Below are 23,008 nucleotides of genomic sequence, written 5' to 3'. Positions count from 1 at the left end.
CCATGTTGTAATTAGATATACTGTCATCCAGGCTTGGTTGTTGTTCTATTTATAGAGCATAGGCAAGTAGATTTGGCATAATTCTTAAAGAGCCCTAGGATTTTCAGAAGGGTTAATGAGCACTGGCTTCAACTTAAAGTCACCAGCTGCATTAGTCTCTAACAAGGGAGTCAGCCCGTCCTTTGAAACTTTGGAGGCAGGTATTGACTTATGCTCCCTAGCTATGAAAGTCCTAGATGACATCTTCTTCCAATATTTGGCTATTTCGCCTACATTGAAACTCTTTTTTTAGTATAGACCTCTTCAGTACTTAATTAGCTAGGTCTTCTGGATAACTTGTTGGAGCTTCTACATTAGCACTTGCTGCTCACTGTGCACTTTTTAAAAAAAGAGAATTATGTATTAGAGAGCAAGTGAGTGAGAGAGCATAAGTGGGGTGGGGGCAAAGGGAGAGGGAGAAACAGACATCCTGCTGAGCAGGGAGCCCAATGCAGGGCTTGATCACAGGATCCTGGAATCATGACTTGAGCCAAAGACAGATGCTTAATTGACTGAGCCACCTAGGCACCCCTCACCTTCACTTTTATGGAAATGTCTTCTTTCCTTAAATCTCATGAGCCAACCTCTGCTAGCTTCAGACTTTTCTTCTGCAACTTTCTCATCTCTCTCAGCCTTCCTAGAATTGAAGAGAGTTAGGGCCTTGCTCTGGGTTAGGTTTTGGCTTAAAGTAATGTTGTGACTGGTTTGATTTATCTAGACCACTGCAACTTTCTCCATATCAGTATAGGCTGTTTCACTTTCTTATCATTCGTGTGCTCCCTGAAAATAGTACTTTTAGCATCCTTCAAGAACTTTTCCTTTGCATTCACAAATTGGCTAAGTGGTTGGTGCAAGAGGCCTAGCTTTTGGCCTGTCTCAGCTCTCAACATGCCTTCTTCTTTCTAGCTGAATCATTTCTAGCTTTTGATTTAAAGTGAGAGATGGATAACTCTTTTTCTCTTACGAGTGCATGAAGATTGGCCTAATTTCAGTTTTGTTGTGCCTCAGAGAATAGGGAGGCTTAAAGACAGGGAGAGAGATGGGGAATGGTAGGTCAGTGGAGCAATCAGAACACACACAACACTTAGGTTAAGTTTGCCATCTTATATGGGTGTGGTTCATGGTGCCCCCAAACAATTACAATAGTAACATCAAAGGTCACTAATAACAGATTACCATAGCAAATATAATAATCCATCAGTTTGAAATATTATAAGGACTACCAAAATATGACACAAAGTGACACAAGTGGCATTGAGTAAATGCTTTTGGAAAAATGGTGCTGATAGACTTGCCTGAGTCAGAGTTGTCACAAACCTTTCAATTTGCAAAAAAATAAAAACACCAGAAAACATACAGAAGTGCAATAAAGTGAAATACAATAAAATATTCTTGTAACATTCATAGAAGAATGTAACTCATAGGAAAGTACATTTCCATGATTTATAATGAAGAGGTTTGTTTCAGTGTTCTAGAATGGGGGTGCATTTTCTTTCAAGCTTCTGGTTTCAGGGAAATGTTAAATTCCCAGACTTGGCCACAAGGTGGTGTAGTTGTCATTCTCAGTCCTTTCAGGAGAGAAAAATTTGTCCCTGAAAACAGTTATATTTTGGAGATTCTGAGGATGACTCCTGGTGAACTTAGCAGAAAAAATTTGCTTTCATCAAAATTGTGTTATCAACTATAATGTAAAAATATATAGGCCTTCCTAAACAGGAATATAGGATACAAAAAATACAGCTGTGTAAAGTAATGCTCCCAAAATTTATACCTGCTGGAAAAAAGATGGTGAAGTGAGATGACTAGAACTGGGCAGAAATGTACACATCATCTCATTTTTAGTCCCTTCATCATACAGATGCATAAATTCAGGCCTAGGGATGCTTGAAAATTTACTTAATATCATCCAACAAGGTATTATGAGATCCAAGAGAAAAGAGCGTATTACTTGACTCCTGGTCCTGTGGTTGTTTGTGTATACACGAGTGCGCGCGTGCGCGCGCGCACACACACACACACACACACACAGTTAACATACAGTGCTACATAAGTTCAGGTGTACAGCACAGTGACTCAATAAGTTTGTACATTATACTGTGTTCATCGCAAATGTAGATACTGTATGTCCTGTTTAATTGGTATTACAATATCATTGACTTTTCTCCTTATGCTGTGCCTCTTGTTCCCATGATTTATTAATTCCCTAACTGAAACCTTGTTTTTCCCACTTCCCTTCATCTATTTTGCCTATCCTTCCCCCATCTGACAAACATCAGTTTGTCCTGTGCATTTATAGGTCTGCTTATGCTTTTTGTTTGTTTATTCACTTGTTTTTTGGGATTCCACATATGAGTGAAATCATATGGTACTTGTTTTTGTCAGTCTGATTTATTTCACTTAGCATAATTATACCCTCTAGGTCTATCCATGGTGTCTCAGATGGTACAATCTCATCCTTTATTACAGTTGTGTTATATTCCTCTTGTGTGTAGGTACCATATCTTCCTTATCCATTTGTCCATCAATCAGTCCAGTGTTTTTATAGCACATGTGGTCACCTCTTAATCCTGCATCCTGTACTCTCCTAACTTAAATTTACTGCAGATTTAACCACTGAACTTTTGAGAATAGCCCTTTGTGTGTATGTGTGTGTAATTGTGTGTTTGTGCATGCACTCTTGTTTTTTCTTGTAATTGCCATGATTGTATTCATGGAGATGGTGGTGACCAAAGGAAGTGATAAAATTAGAAAGCAGCTAGCACAATTCCACCAGAGCAGTTATTATGAACTCTTACTAGAAAGATAGGTCAGGCGCTGAAAAGAAGATACATATAAAGATAGAAAGAAAATGGAAGAAATTGAGTTCAAGTAAAGTCCTAAGTATTTAGAGTAAATTTGTAATTTGTTTATCTTCAGAATTGAAGAAAGTAGTTATTTTTTTCCTCCTGGAAAAAGTTTCTGGTTCTTTACTTTTACAATTTTCCTTCTCTATTTTTCTTTTCTCCTTCTCCTCTTCCTCCTCCTCCTCCTCCTCCTCCTCCTCTTCTTCTTCTTCTTGTTCTTCTTCTTCTTCTTCTTCTTGTTCTTCTTCTTCTTCTTCTTCTTCTTCATTTTTTTTGTGAGGAGTAAGGCTGGTGGATAGGAAAGGGCTGATATTTTTATAGATGAGAGAGGAAATATGAAAGCATAAAAGAGAATGGATACAAATGAGAATAAAATAAACTGCCCTCTGGCTTTTAGGCTATTGTAATGAACCACAAAGAAAGGCTTTTTGCCACCAGGAATAGAGATTTTTCTTCAGCAGATCCTCAACTTTTGGTCAGTTAGAGAATTGAGATGTTTTATTTATTTTCATAGCAGCTCTGTGAAGACAGACAGATACCATTTTCATCTTAAGTGGGAAAATAAACTGGCAAGGGTAATTTATTCAAAGTTATCTAATTATTAATAAATTCTAGTTTATTCCAGTGTTATTTCTACTAATTGGTGCACTTTAATTAAAATGACATGTAGTGATGATTTTATTCCCTTTTGTTCAATACAGAAAACACAGACATCTTTATTGAAAACACCTGAAACTCATTGGAAATTTGATTCTAAAACAGCTCCTTCACAAAATGTATCTCAAAACTTCACATCAGCTGACCATAGCAAATCCAAAGATAAGAGAGACTATTCGTGGACACCAACTAAAAGTACTTTATCTACACCATTACCAAAGGTTGGTTGCTAAAATTTCTAGGAAGGTCATAATATTTTTAGTTAAAAAGGAAGGTTCTGCTATCATATACCATATATCTGGAATCACACATATAAATATAAAACCAATTCAATCTTGTGAAATTTTTTTTGTATCACTGTCCTCAACTGAATGACATTTTGAGTAGATTCCATAACTTTCTGTCATTCACCAGATGGCATTCCCTGATGTGAGAAATCTGGTTCTTAACATTTTTCAGTATCACCCCAGTTACTTTCCTTTGCTGTTTACTTTGTATTATCTTCCTGCTAGAGTCCTTTACTTAGCAGTCAGCCCTTGGTGGATCAGGTGCCACCAACAAGAAGGCTCAGTTACTAGCTACCTTCCACATATCCACTTAATCCATGGGGAATTCATTCAACCTTTGCATGCTAAATAGCAGTACAGAATACTCTGTTTCTGACCCCATGTCCTGCCACCCATCTCTCTCTCATTTCTTTTTATTCTAAGCTATCCAGCCAGGCACAAAGAGATAAAATTTCTTCCTTAGTTTATATCTATTGAGGGAATGAGATGCCAGTCCTTCTCGAAGGTACTTCTATTTTTTGTAAGGCCGCTGTTAAGGGTTATCTCCTCATTTGCCTTGGAAATTGAAGGGAAAAATATTTTGACCTCTCTCTATTCCTCTAACCTGAAATTTCATGCGTTCCCCTCCTAGTTTCCTTAAAATAACTGGGGAAAAAAGGTGTTTGGTGATTGTAGGGCCAGTTTTACCACCTTTTAATAAGCCCTAGAGAAGGATCTGGTTTTCTTTTTTTAAATTTTTTTTAAATTTTTTTTTATTTATTTATGATAGTCAGAGAGAGAGAGAGAGGCAGAGACAGAGGGAGAAGCAGGCTCCATGCACCGGGAGCCCGACGTGGGATTCGATCCCGGGTCTCCAGGATCGCGCCCTGGGCCAAAGGCAGGCGCCAAACCGCTGCACCACCCAGGGATCCCTGGTTTTAATCATAGGTTGCTTTCTTTAGAATATGGGTTATTAGCATTTTTTTCCATAGCTTTGTGCCCCAGTTGACAATTCCAGAGCAAAAGGAAGAGTCTCTCTCACATCCTGTTACATATACAATATTATCCACACTATGGAAATTATGAAGATTAGTAAACTACATAGCTTTGAGAGGCTTTTATATAAAATTATTTTTTATATTTATATTATTCAGATTATGAAGTGATCTCTATATGGAATGACTTTACTTAAAAAACTTTATATTGAAATATATGTAAGAAAAATGCACAGTTCTTAATTATACAACTTGATGATTCTTTACAAACTAAACATGACTTTGTAACCAGTATTCAGATTAAAACACATAATGTTACTGTCACTCCTGAAGATTTTCTTGTGCCCCTTTTAATCACTAGTTTCTCCCCCAAGACCAACTACTGTCCCAACTCTGATAGATGTATCAGTTTTTGCATTTTCCCCATTTTTGCATTTTCTATACAGAGAATCATTTTTGTTTTTAGTTTTTTCACTTAATATTATGTTTGTGGGACTCACTATCCATATTGTTGCTTGAAGTTGTAGATTTTCTGTTTATATTTCTATATAGTATTCCATTGTGTGATGTGCCACAGTTTACTAATTTATTGTATTGTTAGTGGACTTTTGGGTACTTTCCTGACTGGATTTTTATGCATAGTCTTGCTATAAAAAGTCTAATATTTGACATATATGTTGGGTATGTCTTTAGGAATGAAATTGGTGGGTTATAAGGTTATGCATAATATGTTCCATCTTAATAGTTAGTGCCTGAGCTGTTTTTTACTGCTGTTTTTTTACTGTGATACAAAACATATGGGGTTCTTTTTTCCTATGCCAGTTCTCTGATTTTCCAGACAACAACTAGTTGTCCTAAAATTTGATTAAATTCTGATAGTATTTGGAGTTAATATGGACCCCACAGGTTAAGGGCTCAGTCCCACAATACTGCTTCCACTTCAGACACCAGGCATAATCTTGGTTTGCCACTTGTACTACTGACCAACTGGCTCTAAATTGGGGGTTCCTATAACCCTCCTCACCAGGTTTGCTGATTTGCTAGAATGATTCAAAGAACTCAGGAAGTTCATTTACTTACTAGTTAATTTACTTACTATTAACAGTTTATCATAAAGAATACAACTCAAGAGGGATCCCTGGGTGGCGCAGCGGTTTGGCGCCTGCCTTTGGCCCAGGGCGCGATCCTGGAGACCCGGGATCAAATCCCACATCAGGCTCCCGGTGCATGGAGCCTGCTTCTCCCTCTGCCTGTGTCTCTGCCTTTCTCTCTCTCTCTCTCTCTGTGACTATCATAAAAAAAAAATAAATAAAGAATACAACTCAAGAACCGTCAAATGGTAAAGATGAATAGGGCAAGGTGTAAGGGAAGGGGTACAGAACTTTCATGCCTTCTTCAGGAGTGCCACCCTTCCAGTGCCTCTATGTGTTTGCCCACATGGAAACTCTCAGAACCTCATTCATTTAGGGGTTTTTATGGAGGTTTCATTACCCACCATGATTGGTTAAATCATTGGCCATTGGTGATTAACTCAATCTCCAACCCCTCTTCCCTCCCGAGGAGGTCAAGGGGTATAGCTGAAAGGTTACAAACTTCTAATCAAGCCTTGGTTTTTCTGGTGACCAGCCATTATCCTGAAGTTATCTAGGAGCTGCTTACTGCCAGTTATTTCATTAGCCTTAATTCTGGTCCAGTTGAAAGGAGCTTATTTTTTTTAATTTTTTTTTTTAATTTATGATAGTCACACACACAGAGAGAGAGAGAGAGAGAGGCAAAGACACAAGCAGAGGGAGAAGCAGGCTCCATGCACCGGGAGCCCGATGTGGGATTCGATCCCGGGTCTCCAGGATCGCGCCCTGGGCCAAAGGCAGGCGCTAAATGGCTGCACCACCCAGGGATCCCGAAAGGAGCTTATTTTGAATAACAGAAGACTCCTGTTACATTACTGGGGACAAAACCAAATATTGTACCAAAAGATGCTCTGATTACCCCATAACTCAGGAAATTACACAGGTGTTAGAAGTTGTTTCAGGAACCAGGGACAAAGACTAAACATATATTTCTCATTGTATCTACTGCCAATCATGTTTGTTTTTTTTTTTTTTAAATTGTACCAGTTTACAGCCTAGCTAGCAGTGAATGAGTATTCTAGTTGTTCCACATCCTTGCCACCACATGGTGTTTTTTATCTTTTTGATTTTAGCTGTTCTCATGGGTGTGGTGACCCCATGAGCATTTTTTTTAAAGAGCATTTTTTACCATAATTTTAAATTCACAGATAAGTTGTAAAGGTAGTACAGAGAATTCCTTTATATGTCACCCAGTTTTCCACATTGTTAACACCTTCATTACCATTTGTTGAAACTAAGAAACATACATTGGCACATTACTGTTAACAAAACTTCAGATTTTATTTGATTTTTCCAATGTCAGAGCTTTTCAAAGCCTCTATGGATGTCTCATTTCCTACCTGTTCTTTTGAACTTTTTGGTTAGTCTATCATTTTCCCTCTTAAAATCATTGCTTCCTGGAGCCGCAATGTTAAAACATTTGTCTGTAATTGTTTTGACAAATGCTGTGCTGTATTCCACACCAAGGAGAAAGCTTTTTGTACTGAATGAGCTCTAAGTCAGTTTAAATACAGACAGCCTTGTCAGTGAGGTCTTTCAGGGGCCACTAGACAGTTAATGACAACTTTTTGGGAATAAAGCTTTGAAAGAGCTCTCAATTCTGTTCTGCTCTGTCTAGTGGCTCTCAGGCTGGATCAGGACTGTGGGATATTATTTTTTGGGGGTAACATAGAAAACTGGGGCTGGGATGAAGAAAAGTTAAGATACCACAAAACTTAATGTTCTTTCAGGGGTTCAGCCATTAAAAAAAAGAAGCAGCACTATAGTTTGTGGCAAGCTTTTGGTTAATTTCCAGAGTTCTAAAAAAGCGGACTTTGACCATTTTACTAGTATTCTTATTGCTTTATGGAAGAGCAAATTTTTGGAGTACCTTACTCTGCCGTTTTTTGCTGATGTCACTGATCTAACTCTTTAAAGGTACTTTTTTTAAAAAAAATTATAAGACTTACAGGGTAATATGGAATACTAAACACTTACTAATGTGAATTACTTTATGAACAAAATATAAGCATACCTATTTTCTCATAAATCAGTATTTTTGTAGAAAGAGCAAAGCTCATTCAGTTCTTTGGTCTTAAGTCCCTCTTTTCTTAAGTTTGTTGACTGCTGAAGCTAGAGAGCCTCTCTACCCCCTCTCTCATGCCATTATTTTCCTTAGTCAGTTGAAGGGAAGGACAAAGAAAATGTCCAATATTATAATTTGTTTGAAGAAAGAAGTTTTAGTATCAAAAATATCTGAATGAAATTCTTATCAAAAATCTCTCTATACATCCCATTAATAATGATGACTTATTTATTACTAAAGATTTAACTTACATTTATCAATAATATAGGGTTTGATGTAATAATATGTTGTTTTTATTTTTGGATAGGCATATACTGTGAAGACACCAACAAAACTAAAAATTCAGCAAAGAGAAAGCAAGAATGTACCCACTGAAGAAAGTAATAAAAAGAGAAAAATGGTCTTTGAGTTTGATATTAATTCGGATAGCTCAGAAGCTACTGATCTTTTGGTAAAAAAAAAATACAAATCAGTATTTATTACTTGTTTATATTATTTTCATACATTATTTTTTGATGTATATATATGATATATGCACATAATATCTACCATTGCAATATTAAAACATAATAGAACTCTATAACACAGAACTCTATGCTTGTGCATTTTAGAGAAGTAGGGTTCAAAGAATCTAACTTCAGAAAACAGAGCATTGTGAAATACTTGATGTAACATAATTGACACACGAGATGATGAAATCATCTTGTTTTCCAGCAGAGTGGTATAAAGGAGTTTTTACCACATTTTCTTTTTCTTTTTTGTTTTTAAGAAAGGTTAGGTGAATCTTGCAAATAACCAAATTTGTTATTTAGGGCCCTTCTTGATTTTGTGTATTATTCATGTTCCTTATTTTATATCACTTATTGATTGAAATCTATATCCAGTTATTGGTTGACAAGTATAACATTTCTATCATTCTTGAAGAGTTACTGTAATAAAGATGAGTTGTTTAAGGAAGATATTTCCCCTAGCAGTTTATATTACTAATTATGCCGTCATGAATGTATCCACACATACCAGTATTTTCTAAAGTCATAATACTGATTTATTGAGAATAATTAAATTTAGATTAATTCTAAAACAAACCTCATCACACAAAATGAAGCAATATACCAAAGAGTCTTAGTTACAAAATTCCAGTTAAAGGCACTTGTTTGTTTCATTATTGCCACTTATAGCTTTTGAGATCTTTCAAGCTTTTTTACTGCTTTGGGACTCTCTATTTTCATTTATTCTGGAATAATGAGTAGCTGAAGTCTTAAAACATGAATTATTGAAGTTAACATCCTTACTTAAGTACCTCTTTGTTTTATAGATGACGATTAATATTTTAATATTTTAATGATTAAAACTGTGAACCAAGCACTGTTGCAAGATTACATACATCATTTCTTAGAACAATCTCATGTTAGAAATATACGGTGTTGCTAGTCTCGTTTTACAGATTAGGAAACTGAGTCACAGGGGTACCTTGCCCAAGATCATAGCTAGTAAGTCACGGAACCAAAATTTGAACACAGATAGTTTAGCTCCATAGACTATGTAAGTCATTATACATAATAACTGCTAGCTCAAACTGAAGTCCAGATATACAAAAATGTAAAGAGAATTAGTAGAAAGATTATGAGCTCTGGAATTAGTCTAGTCTTGGAATCCATACTATTTCTCTAGCAGTGTAGATTTAGTCTAGTTTCTTAGCTGATATGAGATTCAGATTGATTCATGATTTCATTTTTAAATGGAGCATCACAACTTTGTGACACGATAAACATACTACAGTATTATATAACTATGCAAAATTATTTATACTTGACTAAAAAGACATTTCACAGTCTATTTGATTATAATTATCACTTGAAGTTACTATTTTTGTAATTTTCTTATTGTTGCATATAAATGTTGGTAAACATTCAAATAATTTTAAAATTAGATTTAAAAATAGATTGTCTAGAGTGACCTTACAGAAGATGGTGGGGTATGAAATACCATGAATTTATTTCTTTACCTATACAGCAGTTGTACTTCAGAAATTGTCTGAAGTGATTATTTTGGAACTCTGGAGACTGTTTGGATGCTTACAACTTCCAAGGTTGAAACTTAGTAAATTATAGTTAACTTCAGTCAATTTCAGCCTTAAGAATGTTAGTGACTGCCTCATACAATCCATAGCTCTATTGTTGGCAGCCATGCTCATGTCTTGCTGTAGCCAGGGTGAGAAATAAGGATTTTTTCTCTGAATATCAAGATTCAGTGTTTTGTACTATCATTGCTACTTCTCATCATTGTGCAGGCACAGAAACTGGCTGCCATTATTTCAACCCACACTGGCTGAAAGCATCTCACAGAGGATTTAAATGAACTGTACCTGGTTTTCTTTTTTTCACTTTTCTTCTTTGGAGGACCAGGCATTTTAAGAATTAGGACATTCAAGAGCAGTCACATTTCTGGGGTATTTAAAACCATTGCACATGCCCAGGGAAAGACAGGCTCAAACAAAACAAAACAAAACAAAACAAAACAAAACAAAACAAAACAAAACCCTGAGAAGATCTCAAAATTTTAATCCAGGCTGATCCATGGCACAGAAACTTATACTACATAAAGCAAAACAAAACTAACCCACTACAGCAAACCCTGGGGAAAGGGAAGAATCTGATTTGCAGTATCCAGTTAGAAGATTCATATCTAGTTCCAACCACCAAAAAAATCACAAGGTATACAAAGAAAGAAAGCATAGCAAAACAAGTCAACAAAAATGTCTCTGAAGAAGCCCCAGTGTTGAACTTACAGGACAAATATTTGTCTTAAAGATGCTGAAAGAGCTAAAGGAAGACAGACAAAGACAGAAGAATGATGTATGACTAAAATGAGAATATCGATGAAGAGAAATAAAAAGAACCAAAAAGAAATTAAGTTGAAAGTACAATAACAAATGAAAAGTTCATTAGAGAATTTTAAAAGATTCGTGTAAGCAGAAGAAAGAATTAATGAAATAGGACAATTGAAATTATTTTGAGTTTGAGTAAAGAAGAGAAAAAAAAAAAAGAATGAAAAGTGAACAGGCAGCCTGAGACTTGTGGGACATTATCAAACAGACCAATATATGCTTTGTGGGAGTCCCAGAAAAAGAGAGGGGGTAAAAAGGAAGAAAGAATATTTGAAGAAATAATACTTCTCATATTTTGATGGAGGAAATGAATCTACAAATCCAAGAAGCTCAGTGGATTCTAAGTAGGATTAAATCAAATAGACTTACATTATAATAAAACTGTTTAAAGACAAAGACAAAGAATCTTGAAAGTAGTGAGAATCAACTCACCGCAGATGAGGTACTCTTAATAAAATTATCAGCTGACTTCTCACTGAGAAACCTTGGAAGCCAGAAGGTGGTAGTTTTCCATCTCCAAGATGCTGAAAAAAACCGAAATTATCAACAGAATTTGATATATGCTAAAAGTGTTCTTAAGAAATGGGGGAGAAATTAAGACCTTCCTAGATCAACAAAAGCTGAGGGAGTTACCACTAGAACCGCTTTTTAAGAAATGTTAAAGGGAATTGTTCAGGTTGAAGTGAAAGTGCTAGCCAGTAACTCAAATCCATATGAAGAAATAGAGGATCTCTGAAAAAAAAATATGTGGGAAATTACAAAAGCTAGTATTATAATTTGGTTTGTAACCTCACTTTTTATTTTCTACAGGATTTAAAAGGAATGCATTAAAATGGCTAATCTGTGTTACTTGGCACCCAATATATAAAGATGTAATTTGTGACATCAATAATAGAAAAGGGGCATGGAGTCATATAAAAGCAGAATTATTATAGGCTATTGAAGTAAAGCTATAAATTAAAATTAGGTTGTTAATAACATTAGGATGTTAAATGTAATCTCCATAGTAACTACACAAAGAAATCTGTAGAATATACACTATAGGAAATATGGAGGGAATAAAAATATTTCACTACCAAAAAATCACCTAACCACAAAAGAAGATAGTAACAGAGAAAATGAGAGAGAAACAACAAACAAACCTAGAAGGCATATAGAAAACAAAAAGCAAATAAGCAGAAGTTAATCTCTATCAGTAATTACTTTAAATGTAAATAGATTACATTTTCCAATTAACATAGGTTTATAGAATTTATTTTTATTTTATTTTATTTTGAATTGATTTTAAAGAATATACTATAATACATATAATGCTGTCTAAAAGAGACTCAGAGCCAAAGACACTAATTGAAAGTTAACTGTTGGGAAAAGATACTCCATGAAAATAGTAACCATAAAAGATCTGGGATGGCTATACTGTGACCAACAAAATAGACTTTAAATCAAAAAGTTCGAGGCAAAGAAAGACATTATTAATAAGATATTCTTCAGGAGAAACCATATAGACCACAAAACAAGTCTTAACGGATTATTTTAAATTTAAACTTTAGTTAATATACAGTGCAATTCAGTGATCCAACCACTTACATGCAACACCCAGTGCTCATCCCAACAAATGCCTTCTTTAATACCCATCTAGCCCATCCCCACTCACTTTCTTTAATCAACTCTCAGTTCTCTTTTGTTGAGTATCTTATGGTTTGTTACCCTCTCCTTTTTTTCTTTTCCCCCTTCCCATATGTTCATCTATTTCCTTTTTTAAATTCCACATATGAGTGAGATCATATGGTATTTGTCTTTCTCTGACTGACATTTCATTTAGCATAATACACTCTAGCTCCATCCATGCCATTGCAAATGGCAAGATTTCATTATTTTTGATGGCTGAGTAATATTTCAGTGTGTGTGCATGCGTGTGTGTATACACCATATCTTTATCCATTCATCCATCAGTCGAAGGATATTTGGGCTCCCTCCATAGTTTGGGTATTGTTGATACTGCTGCTGTAAACATCAGGGTGCATGTACTCTTTCAAATCTGTATTTTTGTGTCCTTTGGGTAATACCTAGTAGTGTAATTGTTAAGTCATAGGGTAGTTCTTTTTGAGGAACCTCCATACTGTTCTCCAGAGTGGCTGCACCAGTATGCATTCTCGCCAATGGTGCAAGATGGTTCCCCTTTCTCTGCATCCTTACCAACACCTGTTACTTCTTGTGTTGTTAATTTTAGCCATTCTGACTGGTGTGTGGTGGTATCTTTTGTGGTTTAGATTTGTATTTCCCTTCTGAGGAGTGACATTTTCATGTGTCTGTTATGCATCTGGATGTCTTCTTTGGAAAAGAGTCTATTCATGTCTTCTGCCTATTTCTTAACTGAATTATTTATTTTTTGGATGTTGAATTGTATAAGTTTTTTATAGATTGTGGATACTAACCCTTTATCAGATATGTCATTTGAAAGTATCTCCTCCCATTTCATAGGCTGCCTTAAAGTTTTGTTGTTTCCTTCACTGTGCAGAAGCTTTTTATCTTGGTGAAGTTCCAGTAGTTTTACTTTTGTTTCTCTTGTCTCTGGTGACATGTCTAGTAAGAAGTCACTATGACTGAGGTCAAGAGGTTTCTCCCTGTGTTCTCCTCTAGGATTGATGGTTTTCTGTCTCACATTTTGGTCTCTGAATATATTTTTGTGTATGGTGTAAGAAAGTGGTTCTGTTTCATTCTTTTGCATGTTCTGTCCAGTTTTCCCAACACTGTTTGTTGAAGAGACTATCTTTTTTCCATTGTTAAAAGACATCATACAGAGCATCTTCTCTGACTATAATGGGTTGAAATTAGAAATCATGGAGTAAGGAAATTAGAAAATTCACAAATTCATGTAAATTAACACTTTTATTTTTTAAATATTTATTTTAGAGAGAGTGTGAGGAAAGGAGGAGAAGGAGAGAGAGAATCTCAAGCAAACTCTCCACTGAGTTCAGAACCTGATATGGGGCTTGACCCTGAGATCATGACCTGGGCTGAAATCAAGAGTCAGATGCTAATCGAGCCACCCAGATGCCCCAAAATTAACACGCTTTTAATCAACCAGTAGATCAAATAAGAAATCACAAAGGAAATTAAGACTCATATAAATAAAAATGAAAACACAATATACCAAAATTTCTTTATGTGTTACAGCAAAAACAATACTCAGAAGGAAATTTATAGCTCTAAATTCCTACATTAAAAAAAGATCTCAAATCAATAACTTAAACTTTATAGAGCTAGAGAAGGGAGCAAACTCAAAGCGAGCAGGAGGAAGGAAATAATAAAGATTCATGGGGAGATAAATTAGAGAATAGAAAACAATAGAAAAAATCAATGAAACCAAAATTTATTTGAAAAGATTAAAAAGTGGACAAATCTTTAGCTAGACTAACAAGAAGATGTAAATAACTAGAATTAGAAGTGAAAAGTGGGTATATTATTACTAATCACTCAGATAAAAAGAAAATAGTTTGTTTACTATATGCCAACAAATTTTAGAACCTAGGAGAAATGGACAAATGGGTAAAATCCCTGAAACACATGAATTAAACTGACTCAAGAAATAGAAAACCTCAACAGGTCTATCTATAGTAAGTACAGAATTGGACTTAGTAATCAAAAATGTCTCAACAAAGAAAAGTCCTGGGCCAGATGGCTTCACTGATGGATTGTATAAAACATTTGAGGACATAACCTTCTCAAACTTCAAAAATTTGAAGAGAGAACTCTTGATAACTCATTCTATGAGGCTAACACTACCTTGATACCAAAGCAAGATAAAGACATTACTAGAAAAAATTAAAGGCTATTATCCTTTCTGAATGTCTAACAAAATATTAGCAAGTCAAATTCCACATCATATGAAAGTGCTATGAGTTTTATCTAAGTGTGATTTATCTAAGAAATGCCAGGCTGGTTCAATATAAGAAAATCAGTGTAATATATCACATTAATATAATGAAGGGGGGAAAATCACACATGATCATTTCATTTGGTACAGAAAAGGCATTTGACAACATTCAACAGTTTTTCATTTCAGAAACTATTATAGAGCTAAGAATAGAGGGGTAGTTCCTCAGCATGATAAAAAGTACTTATGAAAACCCACAACTTAACATCATACTCAATGGTGAAAGATTGAAAGTTTTCCCCTTAGATTAAGAATGTGACATGGGAGGGCAGCCTGGGTGGCTCAGCAGTTTAGCGCTGCTTTCAGCCTAGGGTATGATCCTGGAGACCTAGGATTGAGTCCCACATCAGGCTCCCTGCATGGAGCCTGCTTCTCCTTCTGCCTCTCTCTCTCTCTCTCTCCCTCTGTCTCTCATGAATAAATATTTTAAAAAATGTGACATGGGTGTCCACTTTCACCACTGCTAGTCAACATTGTAGTGGAAGTTCTAGCAGGAACTATTAGGCTATTAGACAAAAAACAAAGGGGGGAGGGAGGAAAAAGAAAGCAGGCATACAAATGGGAATGAGGTAAAACTATTTGCAGATGCCATGATTCTATCCTATCCATGATTCTATCCTATCCACTGAAAATCACAAAGACCACAAGAAGGCTATTTATTAGAGCTAATAAAAAGTTCATTTGAACTTAGCAGTGTGGAAGGGTGTAAGAACACATGACATTGATTATGGTTTTATACATCAGCAGTGATTAACCCAAAAGGAAATTAAGGAAAATTAAGAAAACAATCCATATACAGTATCATCTAAGCAAATATTTAGGAACAGATCTAACCAAGAAGGTGAAACATTGAAATACAATGAAAACTACAAAACAATGCTGAAGGAAATTAAAGAAGACCTAACGAAATAGGAAAAAATTGTTTATGGATGTTAAGTCTTTAGCATGTTAAGATATCAATACTACCCAAAGCAGTCTGCAAATTCAGTGCAATCTCTATCAAAATTCCAACAGCCTTTTGGCAGAAATGGAAAATCTGATACTAAAATTCATATGGAATTGCAAGGGTCCCCAAATTGCTAAAACAGTTTTGAAAAAGAAAGGTAATGTTGGAGGACTCATGATTCTTGACTTTGAAACTTTCCAGAAGCTAGTAATTTAAACAGATTAGTACTAGGTTAAGGACAGATATATAGACCAGTGGAGTAAAGTAGCCTAGAAATAAATTCTCACATATGTACTTAATTAATTTTGGTAAGAGTGCCAAGGCCATTCAGCAGGGGCAAAGGACTTTTTTTGTTTGTTTTTTGTTTTTTGTTTTTTTAAACAAATGGTGTTAGAACTGGATATTCACATGCAAAAGAATAAAGTTGGACTCTTTACATAGAAAAACTGACTCAAAATGGATCAAAAACCAAAACTTAAGGCTAAAACTATGATACTCTTAGAAGCAAATATTGGGGAAATTTTCAGGACATCAAATTTAGCAAGGGCCTCATGGGTATGACACCAAAAGCACCGACAAGAAAAGAGAAAACTGATAAGTTTGACTTCAAAACTAAGAATTTTTGTGAATCAAAGGACACTATTTTGAAAGGGAAAAGACAAGCTCAAGAATGGCAGAAATATTTCCATATCATATATCTGAAAAGGGATAAATGTCCAGAATACATAGGGAACTCTCATAACTCAGCAATGAAAAACATACAACCCAATTTAAAAATGAGCAAAGGACATGAATTGACATTTCTCCAAAGAGGATATACAAATGGCTAATAAACACATGAAAAGATGAATGTTACAGAGTTCTAAGGATAAAGTTTTGTTTTAAATTGGGTTAATTTGTTATTTTTAAATGGGCAGTCATTAATGATTAATAAATTACTGTGCACTGAGTAAAATTTTAATAGTTTTTAAGATGATTTTAAAATAATTTTTCTAAGCAGATCAGTTGGTACATAGTGGTTCTGAGTATATTTGAAAAGGCAGCTCTTTAGTTTTTTTAATTTATTTTTTTAAAAGATTTTATTCATGAGAGACGCAGAGAGATAGAGAGAGAGGCAGGCTCCATGCAGAGAGCCCGATGTGGGACCTGATCCCGGGACTGTAGAATCACACCCTGGGCCAAAGGCAGATGCTCAACCACTGAGCCACCCAGGTGTCCCAAAAGGCATTCTTTAGGACGTACTGAATTCTGCTGAAATCTTAGAATTCATGAAATTCTGTTTCAATATTCATGTACCTCTGTAAATGTGACATTAGTGAGCAGGAAAAGATAATGTGAACTGATTGCTTACCAGACCAAATCTGTGTAGCATATTCATTAAAAGAATGGATTTCTAGAGCCTGCTTTCCTAGATTTGAATCCTGGCTCCACTCTTAACTAGCTGTATTATTTTAGGCAAATTACTTAACATTTCTTTGTCTCAGTTCTTCACCTTCAAAGTGGTGATAATAGTATACTTATTCCATGAAATTATCTTAAGGATTAAAACTAATTAAGATATGCAAAGTGCTTAAAACAATGCCTAATATAGAAAGTAGGAAATAAATGTCAGCTATTATTATTTGGGGGGAATTATAATACTCATAAATTGATAGTTGATAACATTATAATTTTTATAAGCTTATAACTGCTTATTTTAAGGCCAAAGTGTGAGTTTGAGTAAGTAGGCTAGGGGGAAAGGGATGGTAAAGTAGTAGTATAAAGACTGAAACTGAACTAGAAAACAGTAGAAAAGTACTATTCATAGGTATCGTGTATCTCATATAACCTTTCAGGAATATAGTTAATAGAATCTAAATCTATGTCCTTGTTTGGCATGTTGAGTATTTATTTTGTCATTGTCTTCAATTTTTCTTCTTTTTTCTCTCTTCTTTTTCCTCTCTCCTCCCTTTTCTCACCTCCTTTCTTTCCCCCTTCCCTTCCTCATCTTTCTCCTCCTCTCTGTGATATGTAGGCAAAATTTTAATATTAGTGATGACAGACTCCAAATTATTCTTTTGTATTTTTCTTTAAGAGCATGGTTTCAGAAGAAGAGACATTGAAAAAATTATACAAGAATAATAATTATCCAACAACTTCTCATCTTTGTGTCAGGACACCAAAAAAGGTAGGGCTTTTTAAAGGTAGTTTTTAATTTTTACTTCAGAAAGAAAATTTCAAAAGCTGGACTTTATCTTTTAAATTAGACATATTTTGATTTGATTTGATTTGATTTTGTATTCAAGACCCCTTCATCTCTAACAACCCCTGGATCTACGCTGAAGTTTGGAGCAATGAGGAAAATGCGGGAAGATCGTTGGGCTGTAATTGCTAAAATGGATAGGAAAAAAAAACTAAAGGATGCAGAAAAGCTATTTGTTTAATTTCAGAAAATCAGTGTGATTAAGGAGCCTAATAACATCAAATTTATAGTTAATTAAAATTTTTTTTATTTTCTGAAGAGCCATTTTCTGACATTGAGACTTTTTTATATTTGCATAATTTGTTCCTTATGATTTTTATGTTTTGGCCTAAATTACCACATGTTACCCGAAAACTTGTAATTCTACTTAAATAATAAGATGATTGTTTTGTTTTTTATCTTTTCTTGTATTCATGGAAACTGTTTTAGCTAAGTTTTCAAATTTGTGAAGTTATCCATTGAATGCTAGGAGCATATTGAGATTTACTCTTTATTCTTTACTATTAAAATATTTTGGATGCAAATAAATGCTTTTCATTGATTCTGTAAGGTCATCTGAATAGCTGATCGTAATTTGATATTTATTTTTAAAATCTTAAGGTCATTTTAATGAGGCTTCACAGTTCTTTTTTTTTAAGATTTATTTATTTATTTATTTATTTATTTATTATTTATTTATTTATTTATGAGAGAGAGAGAGAGAGAGAGCGCGCGAGAGGCAGAGACACAGGAGGAGGGAGAAGCAGGCTCCGTGCTGGGAGCCTGACATGGGACTCAATCCTGGGACTCTAGGACTGCGCCCTGGGCCAAAGGCAGGCACTAAACCACTGAGCCACCCAGGGATCCCATGAGCTGCCCAGAGATCTCATGAGCTGCCCAGGGATCCCGAGGCTTCACAGTTCTTAAGCAGCTTTATCTATTTATAAAATTGACAAATGGCTTTTAGCTGTAGCAAAAAAAGGCTATACCAGTATGGCTTCCTAATGTTATTTATTCAACACTCATTAATTTAAGTAAATATTGAGTGCCCACTAAGAGTCAAACACTGTTCTAGATACTGGCGATATGACAGTGAACAAAACAGAGAAATAAACCCTCTGTTCTTCTAGAGTTTACGTTTTAGTGAGGGAAATAGACAATAAATAAATAAAACTGGAGATGGTTTTAGGACTTCCAGCTTCTGATATCTTTATGGAAAATTGATAATTAGTCTCCTTAGCAAGGTTTTTAAGAGGATTATTAGTCTTGATAATGTGATATTTCATATTTTAGCTATATATTTTCAAATGTTTTTAAATAAAACAAGACTAGTGTGTTAAGGTAATGTTGCTTCTCTGGCTGATCATTTGTCAACTTTTCACTTCTCAAAAGTCCAACATAAATGTTCCTAATTAGTAAGCAGCATTCCCATCAGTGATTCAGGAAACCTGGCTCCCTCCAACTTTTAGTTCTGCCTCATTCAACAGCTGGCTTCCAAGGTTGCTGCAACAGGGGAAACACCAAAAAGACTTGCTGACATATTGGCCTAAAATAAGGATGATGTGAGGAAAAGAGAAGGTGCAAAGTTAGGTCTCAAAGTTCTGTTTTGAGATATGTAATATTGGTGCTATGTAATAATTGAGATATCTTAAGATATCTAAGTGGAGCAGTTAAATGGGTCTTTGAACAAATGAATCTGGAGTTCTCCAGAAGGGTCATTATTTAGTAATCATTGGCATATATATGCCATTTAAAGCATAGGACTGTTCTTGCTGATCTTCTGAAAAAGGGACCTGTTGTGTTGATTCTCAGGGTCTGCCCAAGGGAGAATTGCACCGCTCTTGCCAGGGGATAACTAATCTGGTGATGAACATTAAGGAGGGCATGTGATGTAATGGGTGCTGGGTATTATATAAGACTGATGAATCCACTGACCTCTACCTCTGAAACCAATAATACATTATATGTTAATTAACTGAATTTAAATAAAATTAAAATAAAGCATAGTACGGAATGCACTCTTTTTATGGATAGGAGTGTGTAGTTATAGAAAAGAGTTGATACTGAGCCTTATGATACTGGAACATTTAAAAGTAAATAATAAAGGAGTTGCTGCAAAGACTAAGGAGGAGAGACGTGAAATATAAGGGGATCATGGAAACTTAAAGAATAAAGTGATTCAAGAAGGGGATATTCTGTGTCAAATTCTTCTGAGTGGCAATACCTGAAAGCATAAATATTTGGACTTAGGATTATCTATATGATATACAATCTCTGCTCTCAATGACTTGATGTCCAGTAGCAAATATAAATGGGTAAGCAAATGAATCACTTATAATGTAAGTAGTTCAGGAGTATGTAAATGTAAGAGATACAGAGACATGAAAGATAATCTCATGTCTTGGTTTCCAAGAAGGCCTTCTAGAAGAGATGAGTTTGGGACATGAATAAGAATAAGTACCTGGGTGGCTTAGTTGATTGGGCAGCCAACTCTTGTTTTCTGCTCTAGTCATGAGCTCAGGATCATGAAATTGAGCCCTGTGGCAGGCTCTGCCCTGAGCATGGAGCCTGCTTGAGATTCTCTCTCTCCGTCTCCTCCTCCCCATCCGCTTGCATGTTTGCTCACCCTCTCTCTTAAAAAAAATGTTATTGATGTATAAGAAGGATGAGAAAATTAAGACAGAAGAAATAGCAATCTTTAGAAAGCTCATTAAAGGTAAATTGGAACAGGGTGAAGCTATTGCAGCAATTGGAAGAGACCAGGTGGTAGATGGGAAAATTTTAGACTAAAAATTTAAGTTCCAGACTTTTAGATTATATCTAATACCTAGCCTAAGAAAAATACCCATAATTTTGTCACGTTAGTGATAATAAAATGTCTCCCGCTTCATGTAAATGTAAATTCATGATGTCAAAGAACAACCTGCTTTGGTTGATAATAAAGGTTAGAAATAAATTATTTATAATTCAGGCAACCTGAATTCAGTATAATTAATAGTCCACAGGCTATAGAAGTACATCCAGAACCTTAATCGGTGGCAGGTCAGCTCTGGGTTAGAAATAGGAAATAAACAGGAGACAGATAAGCCTTAACATTAAGTTATGAAATCGTAGGATTTAGAACTGAAGGGAACTGAAAAGATTCAATTTCAACAGATCAGTAATTTGAGGCCTATGAAAGCAATCAAAAAGAAAAGATTTGAAAAATGACTTGATTTCTATATGCATACACATAATTTATATCAGTATATAAATATAATCATATAAAATCTTAGTACCCTCTTATTTTCCCTTTTGCTTTTATCCTCACCCTCTTTCTTACCCTCTCTACACACATCAGGGTCCCCCCCCTAGGCCAAATCCCTCTCTCCTAGGGGAAAAAAATCCTTTCTTCTTTTTCTCAATAACAGATGAAAATAATAAATATTTAATTGCATTTTTTTTACATATGCATGCACGTATGCACACAAGATTCTCTAGTCATGGTTAATTTACAAAAATGAGATATACTTTTCAGAATCTAAATTTCTCAGTCTCGCATGAAAATTTAACGGTATATTTCCAATGCATTCTTTTAAATGGTTGTAGTAATATTTCATGGATGGACCATAATTCAGCTATTTATTAAAATGTGGTAGAGATTCTTATGATCACCTATACCTAGTTCTTTTCTTCTCTTCTGGGCATGTGAAAAGATTGTATTTCCATTCCCATCATGGTGAGCCTATATAAGTTCTGGCCAATGAAGTTAGGTAGAACTGCTGTGCATTAATTATTTCTGTGCCAGAGTATTTGATTAGTAGTGTGAGACCTATCACACTCTTCTCCTGCTGCAGCAATTTGTGATGTTACAGTTGATGAAATTCCTGTCATACCATATCTATGAATGAAAACTACATAGAATAAAATTTACCCATTAACCTACCATGATCATGTAGTATGAATAAGAAATAAGACTTTGCAGTGTTAAGCCCCTCAGAGTTTGGAGTTGTCTATGATTGTTGGCATAACCTACTCTATCTTAACTCTTATAATGTGCATTCTCTTTGTTTCCATTTTTTCTGCACTGTGAACAATGCTAATATTAGTGTTTTTATTTCTGTAAATTATTAACCTTGGAATTGATGAGCCTACAGATATGTATATTAAAATTTTTAATAGATGTCTAGGAGTGAAAGTAAAAGTATGTAATCACTGGTATGGAAATGTATATTAAATGTATAAATCATTATGTAATTAAAAGTTGAAAATATATTCTATGACACAAATGGATTTACATAGTAAACATTATTCTCTTATAAAAGTGCTAACCAAGAGATATAAACTATAATATAAATTGTCTAATTATTCTAATAATTTCCAAATTATTTTTTAATTTTTAAAAAGTATTGTTGTGTTACTTGCTTGAGGTGGCTGTTAAAAGAAGCCTCTCCCTGATTTATGATTTGGCAAATGTATTAATTTTTTTCTAATGACTTCTCCAGTAAATTGATAGTCATTAAATGACCTAGTCTCAGTAAGTAGAGAATTTCTCTTTTCACTAACAGTATTTTTAATAGTGCTCAGTCCTTTATCAGCTTATACTAAATTAACAACTATTACGTTAAAAATTTTCTAGCCCTTATAATAATATCTGAGATTTTTGTATATCTGCTTATCAATTGAATCACAATTAGAGTTTATTAGATTATCATGTTTACTTAAGTTAAAATGAATTCTTCAGGCCAGGCTACATGTTATATGTGTCAGTACACACACACACACACACAGTTTGTTTTTTGGGGGCTGACTGAATTTGGAACCCTAGCACTGCCATTCAGTTCATGTTCTGAATAATAACCTCTGTGTAGCTGAGCTTTTAGGTCTATAAAATGATACTTATAACTAGCAAAAATGAGCTAATAGACATTTTGAAAAGTGTCTAGCACAAAGCAAGTGCTAATCATGGTTAGCTCTCATTTTAATTAATAAAACCAGTCTTATGAATGCCCAAGACGGGTGGGCTTTTAATGGATTTGACTC

At 34.8% G+C, this 23,008-nt stretch overlaps 2 protein-coding genes across 2 annotated transcripts in view; both read left to right on the top strand.

Moving 5' to 3' along the window:
- The window catches only part of SYCP1 (synaptonemal complex protein 1), a 108,396-nt gene extending 90,018 nt beyond the window's left edge, over positions 1 to 18,378 (top strand). Inside the window, exons 29-32 of the mRNA XM_025994682.2 lie at positions 3,584 to 3,760; positions 8,303 to 8,446; positions 17,840 to 17,932; positions 18,051 to 18,378. Of these exons, the coding sequence (XP_025850467.1) occupies positions 3,584 to 3,760; positions 8,303 to 8,446; positions 17,840 to 17,932; positions 18,051 to 18,188 (552 nt within the window). The 3' untranslated portion in view covers positions 18,189 to 18,378. The remainder of the gene's footprint in view (positions 1 to 3,583; positions 3,761 to 8,302; positions 8,447 to 17,839; positions 17,933 to 18,050) is intronic.
- TSHB (thyroid stimulating hormone subunit beta) overlaps positions 8,432 to 23,008 on the top strand; it is a 47,119-nt gene continuing 32,542 nt past the window's right edge. The window contains exons 1-2 of the mRNA XM_025994686.2: positions 8,432 to 8,446; positions 17,840 to 17,932. The gene's annotated coding sequence lies outside the window, so the exon portion shown is untranslated. The remainder of the gene's footprint in view (positions 8,447 to 17,839; positions 17,933 to 23,008) is intronic.

This window comes from Vulpes vulpes, chromosome 8 (assembly GCF_048418805.1).
Source record: "Vulpes vulpes isolate BD-2025 chromosome 8, VulVul3, whole genome shotgun sequence".
In the NCBI taxonomy this organism is placed as follows: Eukaryota; Metazoa; Chordata; class Mammalia; order Carnivora; family Canidae; genus Vulpes; species Vulpes vulpes.
This window is presented reverse-complemented; position numbering and strand designations above follow the sequence as displayed.